At 52.3% G+C, this 13,959-nt stretch overlaps 5 protein-coding genes across 5 annotated transcripts; 1 reads left to right on the top strand and 4 right to left on the bottom strand.

Annotated features, from left to right (window-relative positions):
- Window positions 1-104: 104 nt before the first annotated feature.
- Window positions 105-1,435, bottom strand: AtWU_10000 (uncharacterized protein; the record flags this gene model as incomplete). Its single annotated transcript, XM_035505106.1, has 3 exons — window positions 105-878; window positions 944-1,181; window positions 1,272-1,435. 3 exons carry the CDS (start codon window positions 1,433-1,435, stop codon window positions 105-107), a joined length of 1,176 nt encoding a protein of 391 aa, XP_035360999.1.
- A 1,072-nt stretch (window positions 1,436-2,507) lies between these two features.
- Window positions 2,508-3,455, bottom strand: AtWU_09999 (uncharacterized protein; the record flags this gene model as incomplete). The annotated part of the gene is made up of 2 exons (XM_035505105.1): window positions 2,508-3,029; window positions 3,135-3,455. The coding sequence occupies 2 exons, from the start codon at window positions 3,453-3,455 to the stop codon at window positions 2,508-2,510; spliced, it is 843 nt and encodes a 280-aa protein (XP_035360998.1).
- Window positions 3,456-4,195: 740 nt separating this feature from the next.
- nop12 (rRNA-processing protein NOP12) lies at window positions 4,196-5,857 on the bottom strand (the record flags this gene model as incomplete). Its single annotated transcript, XM_035505104.1, has 2 exons — window positions 4,196-5,704; window positions 5,774-5,857. 2 exons carry the CDS (start codon window positions 5,855-5,857, stop codon window positions 4,196-4,198), a joined length of 1,593 nt encoding a protein of 530 aa, XP_035360997.1.
- Window positions 5,858-7,335: 1,478 nt separating this feature from the next.
- Window positions 7,336-9,597, top strand: AtWU_09997 (uncharacterized protein; the record flags this gene model as incomplete). Its single annotated transcript, XM_035505103.1, has 4 exons — window positions 7,336-8,212; window positions 8,270-8,339; window positions 8,398-8,884; window positions 8,950-9,597. 4 exons carry the CDS (start codon window positions 7,336-7,338, stop codon window positions 9,595-9,597), a joined length of 2,082 nt encoding a protein of 693 aa, XP_035360996.1.
- A 1,183-nt stretch (window positions 9,598-10,780) lies between these two features.
- On the bottom strand, window positions 10,781-13,621 carry AtWU_09996 (RNA-processing protein PTA1; the record flags this gene model as incomplete). The annotated part of the gene is made up of 8 exons (XM_035505102.1): window positions 10,781-11,061; window positions 11,125-11,195; window positions 11,264-12,084; window positions 12,136-12,484; window positions 12,542-12,745; window positions 12,807-12,937; window positions 12,991-13,156; window positions 13,284-13,621. The coding sequence occupies 8 exons, from the start codon at window positions 13,619-13,621 to the stop codon at window positions 10,781-10,783; spliced, it is 2,361 nt and encodes a 786-aa protein (XP_035360995.1).
- Window positions 13,622-13,959: the final 338 nt, after the last annotated feature.

Below are 13,959 nucleotides of genomic sequence, written 5' to 3'. Positions count from 1 at the left end.
GGTATATCGGAGCTTTCTGCAAGATTATTATATCTGTTCAAATAATATCCCGACCAGCGGGACACTGACAATGCACTATACTCAAGTCTGCTGAAGATACAGCCCTACGACACCCACTGGGGACACACCCGCTTCACAAAGTTCATAAACTTGAAGAAGCCGACCGCATGCTCGACGTTGCCATACGGATCGACCACCCGCTCCGGGAAAGCGATGCCCGCCCCATACAGACCCCGGACAACGCGGCCGTTGGAGTCGCGGAAGCCTCCCGAAACCGGGTCGAACTCGGGCTCCAATGAGGAGCCGTTGATTGACAGCTCTGGCAGCGGGTCCCGCGTGAAGCCGACGGCCTGTACCAGGTACGAGCACGAGGGCAGATGCCGCTCATACTGTGCTTGCTCCTGGTTATCGCCGCAGTAGACCTTGGTGATGAACCGGCCAGCCTCGGAATGTGGCAGCTTGTCATCCTCCAGTTGCTGACGGGCAAAGTCGGCAGCAGACCCCTTGAGTCCGGTGTTGTCCCGGAGGATCCAGCCGTCCATGAATTCGGCATACCGCAGGGAATGCCGCGTGAACCACTTGATACGGAGCTCGGGATGGGATGTGCGAGCCAAGTCTACCAGGTTGAGGAGGGCTAGGATGGCGCTATGCGACGCTCCTACTACAGCGACGGTCAAGGGCTTGTCTCGGGGAAGATGCGACACCAGGTCGCTGGGCTTCAGTACGAGATCCAGGTCCAGCCTTTCGATGTGGTGCCCGGGAATAGATATAGAGACCTCGGTTGGGGAAGACCCTGTGCACACGACGAGTCGAGGCGTCAGCACCTCGACTTCATCCTGTGAGTCCTGCAACCGGATGCGAACGGTCCAGGTAGCAGTCTATGTCGACGGTCAAATGTTAGCTATGCGGGATGCTAATTGGCTCCTAGAGCTCTATAACTGACTTTCTCGGCCAGGTTGGCAGCTGTGACAACTCCTCGACACGGCAGAACCCGTTCCATCTTTGTGATACCATCGGTAAGAGCACGAACCACATCAATAGCATGATGCAAATGACAGGTTTTATTTTGGTCGAGTTTGGCCATCGTCGTGAATGGGTTGGGGATACGAGTGTTTTCGATTACAGTGCGGAAAGGTTGAACGGCCGTAGCGTACGCCTGAAAATAGCACACCTTGGTATTGCTGATTGAGCCAACAGAACCAGTCAGCAGGAGTGTTCCTCTTCTGGCACCCTGAAGCTCGTTCTGACGACCAGACCGAGGATTTGCTCACCTAGGAACCTCGCGGTATCTCTGGTTTATCCGGCCACCTTGGAATAACGGGTCAACCCAGGCAATCTTCCCTCCAAGTTGCTTCTCCAGGAGATTTCCCACAACCGCCAGACCGGCTGGGCCGGCTCCCACAACGACAGCAGCACATTTCTGGGGTTGAGCCATCCTCAAAATGCTCATATAGATGGGGTGGAGGAAATAATAGCAGAAAGTCGGGATATCACAAATTCACAGGGCTGAAAAAGGGTGGTTGTGACAATCGAAGCGTGATCTCAAAAGAGCGGGAGAGGCATTTATGGGGATGGGAGTCAGAACGCCAGGGGAGCTGGGTCGTATTGCCGGCGTAATTCTCGGCGAAACAGGCGAACGAGAATCAAGGCCATGTTTTGGCGGGAGAGGGGAAGCCACGAACACAACACCATGAATGACCGCTGAGAATGGGATAGCCGAGTACCCCGATGGCCTAGATAGGATAGGCAGATGGGAAGATAGCCGATCAGCCCGTCAATCCGCTACAAATTCGAGTCACGGCGCAGGAAAACTGCGCAGAAACAAAGTCTCTCGGGCGAGATAACGCATGATGCCTCCGCCACGGCCGGTCAGGCGGTGATAACCGCACTGCTCACTGGTCACACTGAGTGTATCACCGCTTCTCGCACGACTGACCGGTTGTTGCGCAATCCAATGTGGCCAGCCCCACCCGGATTCGCTCCTGGAACATCCTGGGCCGCTTTCCGTCGGCAGTCACATTCTGTCGTCTTGGCTGGGAATGAAGGAGGGCCGCAAGGCGTAGAGGAGTCGGGGGGAAGGTCACCGTCAAGTAGGGAGCAACATTGAGCTTCTGTCTGGTTAATTGACGGGACTGTGTCTTCCAGTTTGGTCCAAAGAGGGAAGACAAAACCAGCGTTGCTGGTGATGGAGGAAGAGAGCGACCTTATATTCAAATGCGCAGATGACGGGATTGGGTGGTCTTGGCGCAATTGCGTGATCGCCTTGGGGAATGAGGTGATGCTCTCTCCGGCCTGATTTGGCAGGCTACCATCTATACTACCCAGATAGTATACCCAGTCTATCGATAGCCGATAAGGATGTATAGTTAGTTACAGCTGCTTAGTAAATAATCCCCATCGATAACTAATTAGTTCATAACTACATATCTGCTTACTGCTATTCAAAGATTTACTTGTTTCTAAGCTCATGTGCACTCTAAAGATGCTGCTGACTTAGGATCCCCGCATTAGACCGCCCAAAACACCCGCACTGACACTCGCTGCACATGGTTCGACCACCCTCCAAACCGTGCCCGACCCCAGACAGCAATCGCATCTCCAATCTCCAGACTGCGGACTTGGCTTCCATCCAGCGTGGCTCGTCCTCGTCCCTGAGTTCGTTCTATTTCCTCCGCTTCAGTCGAGTCCGGAGCGATATCATCCTGGTAGTGCCAAACAATAGTATGCTTTTGCGAACCTGGCACGGCCGTCTTATTCGACTGTAGCTTATGAGCCGTTGGCAGCAAGTTAGGATGGTCGGGCCCAAAATGGAATGGACCCTGTGGTGGAGGCTGATTATTTGCATCTCGCTTCTGATGTGCTGAGTGAATGACTTCGGTATCAAACCACGAATAAGAGCCCCCGTATTGACCGCGAGATCCTAGGCCGCCACCCCATCCCTGATCGTGAGATTCAATAGTAAAGATGATCTGGCGGCATGGATGAGTGGTCCGATGGGGCAAAGGCTTTGGAGACGGAGTATTCAAGGTCTAGTGGTTTGAACACGGTGTCAGCAGCAATAACCCGATGAAAAAGTCTCCGGTTGGAGTGAGACGCATGCAAAATGCCACAGTAGGCCAAAACTTCCAACTTACCTGCACATCATAGCACAGAGGTACCGTCGTTAGAATAGTCTGATCCTGATCTTTCCTGATAACAGTCTCTCCTTCCAGGACGGACTCAGAAGAAGCCCAATACTCGGCTGCGTCCACAATCATATCTACAATTTCAGCTGGCAGCAACTCTTGCGAGTTCCTCGTCCATTGCCAAATATGCTGTAGCAGATACCGAACCTTCAAAACATCGAAACAACTGGGATAATATGTGTCAACTTCCGGGGAAGAGTCCTTGTTGTCCTCGTCTGGTGGGGTGCTTGTATCGTTGTTGTTAGGGGGCCGGTTTGGTCGTCGCCTCATAGCAAGCCGATTAACTAGAGGCAACATCATTATATTTGTAGCCTGCGTGCTACTTGAAAGGCCTCCTTAAGTTTGCACCGACACAAACCTAACGTTGACTCATGCGAAACGACAAACTCAGAAACGGTCGTAGTTCGGTATCGAATCTAATTGTTGCCTTGACGAAATTAGCCAACGGGCCAACATAAGACAGCTACAAAATGAAGAGAATTGCTCACTCAAGACAAGCTCATCTCAATGGTTGGGCTCAGGCACCAGTCTGACTCAAGTGATGTCGGTCAACTTAGTGTAACCGTTTCGATCTCACCCCGCCTTCCGGGCAGAATGATAGAGGGGGAGGAGAGATACAGTAGGCACCACACGTGATGGTTAAAATATGGAACGAAAAGACTATCAATGATTTGACTAAGACTAGCATTCAGAGGAATATGTTACATGCCGGTTTATAAGAGAAGAGCGCTGCATATGTGAAGGGCGATAGCAGTGATTGATATCGCCAGGAGAAAGGCGGCGCAATCGATAGGTGACGTCATGGGCGTGTTCCTGAAAGGGCCAAAGTTACACATCGCGTACAGCAGAACAGGCACAATACAGACAGTTCACAACCGATGAATTGGCATGCAACAGATGGATATCTACTTAACAAGTCTCGTATCAATTGGCTTTTTGACATGCAAAATACACCCGTGAAATAGAATACAGATAAAAAAAAAACGCCAGCAAGCTCACATCCCAGTCCATTAATCGGTCTTCCCCTTCTTCCACCCACCAGCGGCTTTGTAGGCCGCAGCACGCTTGCTGCTCCGGTTGTTCGGCTTGCCCTTGGAGCCACGGCTCTTCGTCTTGACCCGAATGTGCGAACCTTCAGTGGCCCGATGGCCTTCGAACACCAAGGAGTTCTGCGAGATGGACTTTTGCGCATCCGCCTTCACCTTGGCTGCACCGGCCCGGCCAAAGAGTCTACCGGCGCGACCTTGCAAGGTCTTGTCTGCCTCACCAAGCGTCTTCTTCTGGCCACCGCCGTCTGAACGCTTCTTCAGAATCTTCTTGGCCCGGGACACGCGGAGCTTGCGGGGAAGCATAGGCGGGTAATGCTTTCCATTGAGTACAAGAGCCTCCTCGACACAGTTTTGATCATAGAATTGAACGTAGGCAAATCCTTTGCCGACACGAGTGAGGCTGTCGCGAACCACACGGACTGATTCAACATTTCCATTCTTGGGCTTCTCCTTATTCGAACGACCGGTGTGAGCGTTGAAGGTCCGCCAGAGACCTTCTTCAACATCTGCGGGGGCTCGCTTTTTCTTCTTCTGCTCATCGTCGGGCTTGACCTCGTTGTCGACAAAGTCCAGGTTACCAACGAAAACACACCGTTTGTGGTCGATCGGGGCAGGATGCGCGACACTGTCAACACGCAAATGCCGGTCCAGTATCACGGTACCGTTGAGCGCAGCGGGCGCCTTGCGCGCGGCTTGCACAGTGCTGTAGACGGCATATGCGTTGGTGCACGGCGTCGTATCATCCAGTACTTCTTGCTTGGCAAAAGAGGCTCGCTTGGGGACTCCGCCACCACTGGAAAATGCCGTGGAGCGGAAGCGAATAGATTCCACCTTGTGAGGTCCAGTAGACTCCGGAAGCGTAGAGAGGAAAGATGCCAGGTGTTTGAGGAGGGTCTTTTTAGCTGACTTGGACTTGATCGCCTCACTCGAGACATTGCCCAAGAACACGGTCCGGTTGGACTTGTCCAATTCCTTCGACTCGGCATCACCAGTCTGGCTCTCGTGTTTCGGGACGGCCTTCTTTTCCTCCTCCTCTTCAGAACTCTCCTCCTCCTCCTCCTCCTCCTCCTCCTCCTCCTCCTCCTCATCTTCTTCCTCAGATTTTTCGGCATCCTCTCCTTGCTCACCCTCTACCGTCTTCTGTCGCTTCGCCTTCTCTTCCCGTCTCTTCTCATCCTCCTTCTTCTGCTCCTTCGCGATGCGACGCATGTATGAGTCTTCGACATCTTCTGCAGTGGTCCTCTTGCGCTTGCGGCTGGGCGCCTCGGCGGCTACCTCAGCCTTTTCGCTGCCCTCATCGCTCGATGCTTCCGGGGCTTCCTGCATCTCCTCGTCCTCGGGCAGAGATTCGTCTTCCAATTCGGAGAGCACATCTTCGCCATCTTCATCCTCGTCATTTTCGGCAGTACGCTTGCTTGATTGGGGAGCGGGAGCGGCGATTGTGACGGAAGGAGCTTTTACTGGGCCAGCCTAAATATGCCCCATGGGGCCATGTTAGTTTAAGATACACTGGCGAAGCAGAAGGTGTGTGTTACGCACACTTGTCTCAAACAGGGCAGCTAGAGTAGGATCAATGGAGGCCTTTGCCCCCAAGAGAGGAAGAGACTTGTCTGACTTTCCCATGATGATAGAAGCCTAGGGATCCAGTCCCTTTTGAAAATGGGATAAAAATGTAAGATGGAAAAGCTGACAGGCCTGTAACTGTCAAATTTCCGTATTGTCTGCGCTTGGCGTTTCTGTTCTGATATTTCCTACTTTTTTTTACTTTTTCCTCTTTTTTTTTCTGGGTCTCGGCGATAGGCGCCGGATCAGTCACGTGGGGACTGATAGCGGTCCAACTGATGAAGGGGCAATGGAAGTCTCAGCCACAGGGAAATGCGATTTTGATAGTGGACTTCAATGAAATGACCCTATACCTACCTGAAATTATGACAATTACCTTTGAAATTCCTGTTGTCCTCAATTGAGCGAGACCGAGGATGATAAGATGGTCGCACGTCAAGGCGGTGAGTCTCCACGGGGCGCGGCAGCAATACAGCCGGCAGAACGCGATACAGGCGGTATACGGGAAGAGGAGCAGCGAAAGGGAAGCGGCCGGCCAGTCAGTTAATCAATCTCCATCATTGCTGCTGCTGCTGCTGCTGCTTTGCTGCTCTGCTGCTGCTCTGGTTCTTTCTCCCTCCGCCGCCGCCTCTCCTCCTCTTTTCCTCTCACCTCCAAGCTGCCATCGCTTCCCTAGCGCTTCAGACTTGGTGGTCTTTATCTCCAGACTCTTTTCCCCACACTACTCGCTCGCTTTCTGCTGGTTTCAACAATTTCCTCATCCAACCGTCTACCCTCCTCTTCCATGCCGCCCATCCTCCCGCTACGCTGCACTGTCGTCTTGCCCGCTTCGTGAGCGTTGACTTTCACCACCACCTCCTCCTACGTACAATACTTCCTCTCGACGAGAGTTTGCTTGCGCGGATTCTGGCGAGTGCATTTATACTACATATTGGTCAATACTTCCGAGTCCTTCTGGCTTGCTCCTATCCTCTCTCCGCGATCGCGGTGGTTCAGGGAACCGGACTCGGTCGCGGCAGCTGCGTCTTACGAGTTTCGCTGCTGGCGCATTACTGAACGGTATGTTCTTCGACGCTTTTCTTATGGATACTTGGTTGGTGCCAGATACTCGCGATGTTGTCACGGCTCTGGGACCTCGAGACAGCGCCCTGAGCGTTGCAGTTGGGTCGGCGCAGTTCCCAGAGCCCAAACCGGGAGCGAAAGTCACTTTCGCTCCGTCTGGGGTGTGATCAGAACCTCCGCACCGCCTTTGGCAACCCTCTTTCTCCCCTCTCATCCTCGACATTTTCCTCTTCCACTCTTCTCCCCAGCTAATGAGTTTCATATCGCCTTATTTTGCCGTATCATGTTTTTTCTCAAGTCGTCTAACGTTTTGTTCTCCATTGAACTAGATTTACGACCCTGATCCTACCAACAACCACGGATTTGCCTACCCCCCACAGGTCTCCAGACCACAATCTCCACACACAACGCCCTCAATTCTTCCTCTCTGACCTTCCCCCTCTTCCTACCGATAAACTTCATACTCGCGCATAACCATGGAGGTAGCCGAAAGCAGGGAACCTGTTTCGGTGGGTGCGCCAGCTGGAGCAGACTCTGCCGTCACCAATGGCGAACAGAACCTCCTTCTGGACGACTCATTCATGGGTGATGATAGATCTAGCAGTTTGAGTGAGATTGATGACGTATCTGAAAATATTCCATCCGACTATGAGTCTCCGAAGCCCGATAAAGTGGCCCCGGAAAATGATTCAGAAGCGGAAACGGAGCGCATTGAGGACTCACCAAACTTCCGTTCAAAAACAAATATCGTCGTGAGTGCCTCTGGCTATGAGCCCAGTCCCAGCAAGCTGGCTCAGTCGACGACCTACGATGATGTGGAAGATGACGAAGAGCACGTGGCGGACGATTCCCCCAGTAAGCCCCGTGCTAAAACCACACGCACCGCTGAAATGGACAATGATACACCCGGGCTCGATGACTCTGCGCTTTCAGAAAGCACTGGCAAGAAGCGCAAGCGGCTAGAGTCCGGTGACGAGGGGGGTATGGGAATCGACGAAGAAGATTTGCCGCCCCAGAAGCGCCGTGGCTCAGTCAAGAGTGACTTGAGCGACCCTCCGCCAGATGACCTCGTACTCACACCCGAGCCAATGGACGAACCCCCAAAGCTTGTCGAGGAAGACATCGCAACCGACGACGTCCCCGAGTCGACCTTACCTGCGGTACCTGCTAAGGGTAAGAGGGCCAAGAAGGGTAAGCGGAAGGGTCGGAAAACCAGAGATGCCGACGATGAAGCCGATAACGGTGCGCTTGAGACCGGCGCAGAGGCCGATGACGTTGGCGATGATGATGCCGCGGAACGTGGTGAAGATGCGGATGACGGTGAAGCTGCTGCCGCCAAACTTGAGGAAGAGTGTAAGTTGCCCCAGAGATGCAGGCGCCAGTTACTCCGATTCTGATCTCCACACCTAGCAGCCAAGAGGATATCTGCGATGGATTCTCTCGCCGTATTAGAACAGGAGTTTGCGACCCTACGAGACAAGTATGAACCCATTGGTCTTTGTGTGTTATGAGCAGATTACTAACCACATGGCTGCTAGGATCTATGACGAGAGGATTTCAAAATTGAACCGAGAGCTAGAGATGCTCGACGCAAAGAATCCCACGCATCCTGAGTACCTGCGGCAGCTTGAATGCATCGGACGGTATCGCGATACGAAAATCAAATACGAACAGACACTCTTTCAGTACAGGATGAAAGCCTTGTTGAACAAGAGTCTAGCTGAACGTGCTCAAGCGCATAGCACCTTCTTTCAACGGACACGAGATATTCGCGAAAAGCATTCAAGTGCGATCAGCAAGCAGTTTTACTCTATCCAGCACGATCGCTTCAAGACGGACGAGATTAGCCCGCAACATTACATTCCGTTCCCCACCCGCCGGTCACAGCAGATCGCCCACCAAACCGCGTACAACCAAGAGGTGTCTGTCATGGCAGGAGTTGCCAAATACGTCGGCTTTCCAGCTGCACCTGCGCTGTCCGCTGCACGGCCATCGGAGCTTGATGAGGATCTAGAAAAGATGGGTGTAAGTTCCACCAAACCTTAAAACCTTTCCGACAGTGAACGTCCAATCTAATATGGCACACGCAGATCTCCATCGAACCACGAGTTCCCGCATCACAGGCTCAGTCCACGCTCCCGCGGGGTGCCATGCCGGCCATGTCATCGAACGTCTACCGCACAGCTGCAGAAGAAGCTTTCTTGGAGCAGACGCCATGGGCTAATCCGCAGCATCCCATACATCAGCACCAGCAGCTGCCACAACGACCGCAGAGTCGGGTCTTTGAGAATCCCCGGGCTCCTGTGTTCACAACACCTGCCGCACAAAAACGAGTGGTCGACATACACGCACCCAACGGGTCTGCCTCCACTATCGCCGAAAACTCCTCAGCCAACAACACCCCTTACGACCAAGAACAACACCCTCAACATCCCGGACCCTTTGCAAACCCCGATTACGAGGCGGAGAGGAGATCTGGGTTCCGATCATTAAGTTCCTCTCCCCTCGATGTACGCAAACCACATCCCGCCTCGTATAATACAACACTCGGTCACCGCTCTCCCCAAGGGACCTCTCAAAATGCCGCCTATTCACCACCTTCGGCCCGACTCGGTCTCTTCCAGTCGGCTACCGTGAAACGTGATTCCTCGCCGCCACTCTCATCTCGACCGGTCAACTCCATCCATCAGTCAACAGGACTCCTTGGCCCTGGGTCGAATCAGATGGCAGCGCGATAATGGAATTCTATCACGCAACAGCAAACTCACCATCTACCATCATTTCTTCCGAGGTGTGGACATTCTCCATAGCTCAATGTACAGGGCTTCGCTTTCAGGTGTTGTAGAGTGTTTTTAATGTATGTACGGATTTGGCATGTATGACTGGCACCAACAGGGACGAATTCAAGTGATCTATCTATTCAGCAATTTCTGCCGGTTCCTCTTATCTCACTGTTTTTTGATGAGGAACTGCTTTGGGGCAATGTGTGAATATGGGCGAACGGATGCATCGGCTGATAGCTAATACTTTTTGCTGGGGGTTTTCTTCTTGATCTTTTTTTCTCCAAACAATCACCGTCTTCTCTTCTTTCTTCTTCTTCTTCTTCTTCTTCTTCTTCTTCTTCTTATTATTCTTGCTGTTCACGATACATACTACATATGCCCACGGTGTTATGTCTTGACCTTTTTGCTCTCTTGGCGTTGTTGGGATATGTGTATTCTTTTTCTGTTTATTACCACGGAAAGCCGTGCATAGGAGGTTTATTATTAGAATAGAAACTCTCTTCACTGATCAGTGCAACTCTCCAATTCTTATTTTGTTCCTGTCCTTCGATCTTTCACCATATACGGTGTGGCACTAGTACATCGGTATCACTCAGAAGGTACTACCGAGTGCAGACAGTATCCTTACCAAGCCACAAGCCACACGTACCGGATCAACATCTCCGCGCGGAATTAATTCCAAAGCTACATAAGCCATGTATTGATTAATACTCTCTCCCCCATGGTATAGATTGAAACTTAGATAAATAGATTGATTGATAGATAAGCTCCCGCTAACTCGAATAAATGGATACCATCTCCTCCCCCCCCACATCTAGATAACTTAACTAACTACTGTAGTACTATAGTAGTACTACCACCATGGAAGGAGAATCAGTTATAATTTCCCAGACAATGGATTGATTGGCTATTTAGTGTATGCGAGTGACGCGATCAGAAAGGAGATGGGGGGAATCATCCGCGACAGAGGTAGGTATTGATAGATTTGCTTGTATGTATGTATGTATGTATGTATGTATGTATTCTCTTTCTTTGATTGTGTCTGTTGCAAGTTACAAAGTAATACATAACAGGGTAGGTATTTCTTTAGATGCGAGGGGGTGTGTTGGTGTTGGTTACGGACGCTTCCTCTTCTTGCTCAGGTGGTGGTTGGGGTGGCATCTGGTTGTGGTTGTTGTTGTGGTGGCGGCGGGGGAGTGGGGTTGGATTCATCCGTGCCGTTGGTGAGGGGAGTGTTGGACTCTGATGTTGTGATAGGGCGGGATGCGAGGGTGGTTTGCTGCTGCTGCTGCTGAGGCTGAGATTGAGGAGTCTGGGATGGTGTTTGTTGCCCTTCTTGTTGTTGCTGTTGCTGCTCTTCGGTCTTCTTGGGACGCCATTTGGCGAGTAATTTACCGGCCAAGGGACGGGATTCTTCGTCTAAAGTGTGGGGTAGGATGGTTAGCGTTGGGGTAGTCTGTGCGGGGGAAGATCGCAACATACAGGTATCGTAGACGTCCTCGAGGGCGTTGAGACACATCTCCCGTGCGGGGGGTCGGAACATTATCAGGTATCTTGGAATTTTGTTAGCTTCTTGATACTTGAGGTTTCCTCTCTTCTTTTGGGTGGGTATGGAACGTACAGTAGAGATTGAATGCATAGGTTCACGCGCTCTGGATCCTTTGCTAGACTGGCCACTCGCTTTGTGATTGGGATCGTCACCTCGGGTATCTCACTGAGGAAGCGGATGAAGATCTTCGTGTCCCGAGAGTCCAGGTACGGGAGGAACCCGTCCAGGAGTCGCAGGACCCAGTGGTCGTAGTGTAACGGAACTGTTACCTCCTCATCCTCTTCGCGCCGATGCTGCGCAGTAAACTCCATTTGCATCCGGTCGTTGTACCATTCCTCGTTAAGCCACATGATGCCAATGTTTACGCGACCGCGAAAGTCCTCTAGGATATATCGGTAGAGGGTCTCTCGGATAGAGTCCGATATTGGGGCCTTTCCCTTCTCGACTTTTCCGCTTCCCGGTTCCAGACCAGCTGGGGCCCGAGTGGCAAGTCTAGTGAGCAGGGTCACCCAAGCATCACGGTCGAAGGTGCTTCCAGCTAGGCGAGCAAAGCCTAGTTGCTGTTGACTCTTCCCTTTGGCTTGGTTAGGGGCAACTCCGGTGGACGTCAACATGCCAAACACTCTCCCAACAGCACTTCGACCAATGTCTGCGGCCTCATCTTCCGTCAGAGGCGGTGGCTGGGGTAGAACGAAAGGGCCTAGAGATACTAGGTCCGGTTGGAGGTCGGCCACTTCAGCGGATACGGCTTCCGCTTGTTCGGCTGCCGGTTCGGGAATGTCCATGGGCTGGTACTCGGGTTCGTAGTCGTCGTCATCTTCTGCCTCCGCTGGGGCTGCCGGAGGCTGTGCAGCCTGCTGCTTCTGAATTGTTTGATACCGCATACGTATCGCCTGCGGCTCCGTTAGCACTGGTTTTCCTTCCTTATTTGGAGTTCAGCATACCTCAATGGACTGCTGCATCATCGACTGGTCGACACGACCTAGGAGAGGAACAACAATCTTGAGTACAATATCGGTAGGCAACTGCTTCACATCGAAGTTCGACAGCTCCCGGTCTTCAGTGAGCGTGAAGAGCTGTGAATAGCTAATCGGGCCTGGTGGCAACGGCGGAACCTTGATCAGGGCTGGCGTTTCAGCATCGAGTTTCGCCCGTTTAGTGTTGTCTAGCCCGTCCGTTGGCTCAGTAGGCAAACCGCGCTTCCGCGAGGCTTCGTCGGCCACTTCTATGCGCGACTGCATCAATCGGTCGATATATTGCTGCATCTTGCCCGCCAGGGGGTGGTTGGGGTTCCTGAGTAGATCCATCAGCAATCCAACCCGCTTATCTTATGCCATCATCTTGTCTCACCTCTTGAGTATATTGATCATCACCGCTCTGGCGGTCCGTTCCATCGACTTGACACCAACTCGGACCGAGGGAGTTATGGGAGCGCGCACTTGTCTCGCAGGGTAGAAGTTCATGATCGCGTTGATGATCTTATTGCCCACGGATGGTCGGGTTCGAATGAGGACGGCCAGGCAGTTCAAAGTCGCATTGACGAGAAGGGGATCACTTTGAAAGTATTAGCGACATTTTACGTTGACTACCGCGGATGGAAAGGGGTCTTAAATACCTTGATTCTTCTTGGAAGACAGACAAAAGTCGGTCCAGCAATCCGGACGCCTCTGCTTCCAAATTTGGGAGAGACAGGATAGCATGGTTTCGGGGCACAATGGCCAAGGAGGTCTCATTCTGGTCGGGTCGCTGGGAAGACAGCGTTAGTCTCAGCGAAATACGCAAGATCTCAGTGAACATACTCTAGGGTCGGCGATGGGGCCATGCGTCTGCACGTGGACGACTCGCTGTACGAACTTGATACAGCAGATCTTGACGGGGAAAGGGAAGGAGTCCCATCGACGCAGGATGTCCTGTTTGATGGCTGTCATGTTCTCCCAGGCGGTTGCCTCTGCGGGGTGATTGATACTGCAAGGTCAAGCGTTAGTACACTGCGAAGCCCAATGGGTGCTCTAAATCACATTGCAGCACCATGCAGCAATCTACGAGAGCTCTCCCGAGGGGGGCGAAACAGAAGCAAGCATCAGCCACCTACATATGCCTAAACACCAGCGGATACAAACTGGCCGCATTCTGCACTATATGTTTCAAAACCATGGGATCCTTTTCCGGCAATTCCAATATCTCTCGTAATGTCTGCAGCACGTTCGGGGCCAATTGTTCCTTCTGAGTCGAAGCCAACGCGGGACTGGCAAACGTCTCGGCCAGGAACTCCGATCCCCATCGTCGCAACTCCAGGCGTGTATTTGCGCCAATTAACGGAAGAACACCGTTCACGATCTGTGGGTAGAAGGCAGCATCGCCAAGGACGAGGTTTCGGGCGGCGTTGAGCTGGGCGATCTGATCGACGAGGTGATCGGTCGACTGAGCCATTACGACTGGTTCAATGGCCGACTGAGCCGGCCAGATGGAAGGAAGGACGAGGTTTGAAAGATCGGATTTGTAAAGCAAAAGGGGAACTGGTTGGGTTTGTCTACGCAGGGGAAGGGGAAATTCACGGTGCAAGCACCGGGCTTAGAATGCGACTAGATAATCTGCCGACGCGGCGCATACAGCGTAAAGGTGAGTACCAGTGATTGGTAAATATGAGAAGAAAGCAACGATGACTCGGGCGGAAACAAAGGGGTGATGTAGGTAAGAAATACCAACCGAGAAACCCGAGGGGGGAGAAGGAGAGGAGGAGGATAATGGTAGTTGTTGTTGGTGGAAGA

This window comes from Aspergillus tubingensis (assembly GCF_013340325.1).
Source record: "Aspergillus tubingensis WU-2223L DNA, scaffold_11, whole genome shotgun sequence".
Lineage (NCBI taxonomy): Eukaryota > Fungi > Ascomycota > Eurotiomycetes > Eurotiales > Aspergillaceae > Aspergillus > Aspergillus tubingensis.
This window is presented reverse-complemented; position numbering and strand designations above follow the sequence as displayed.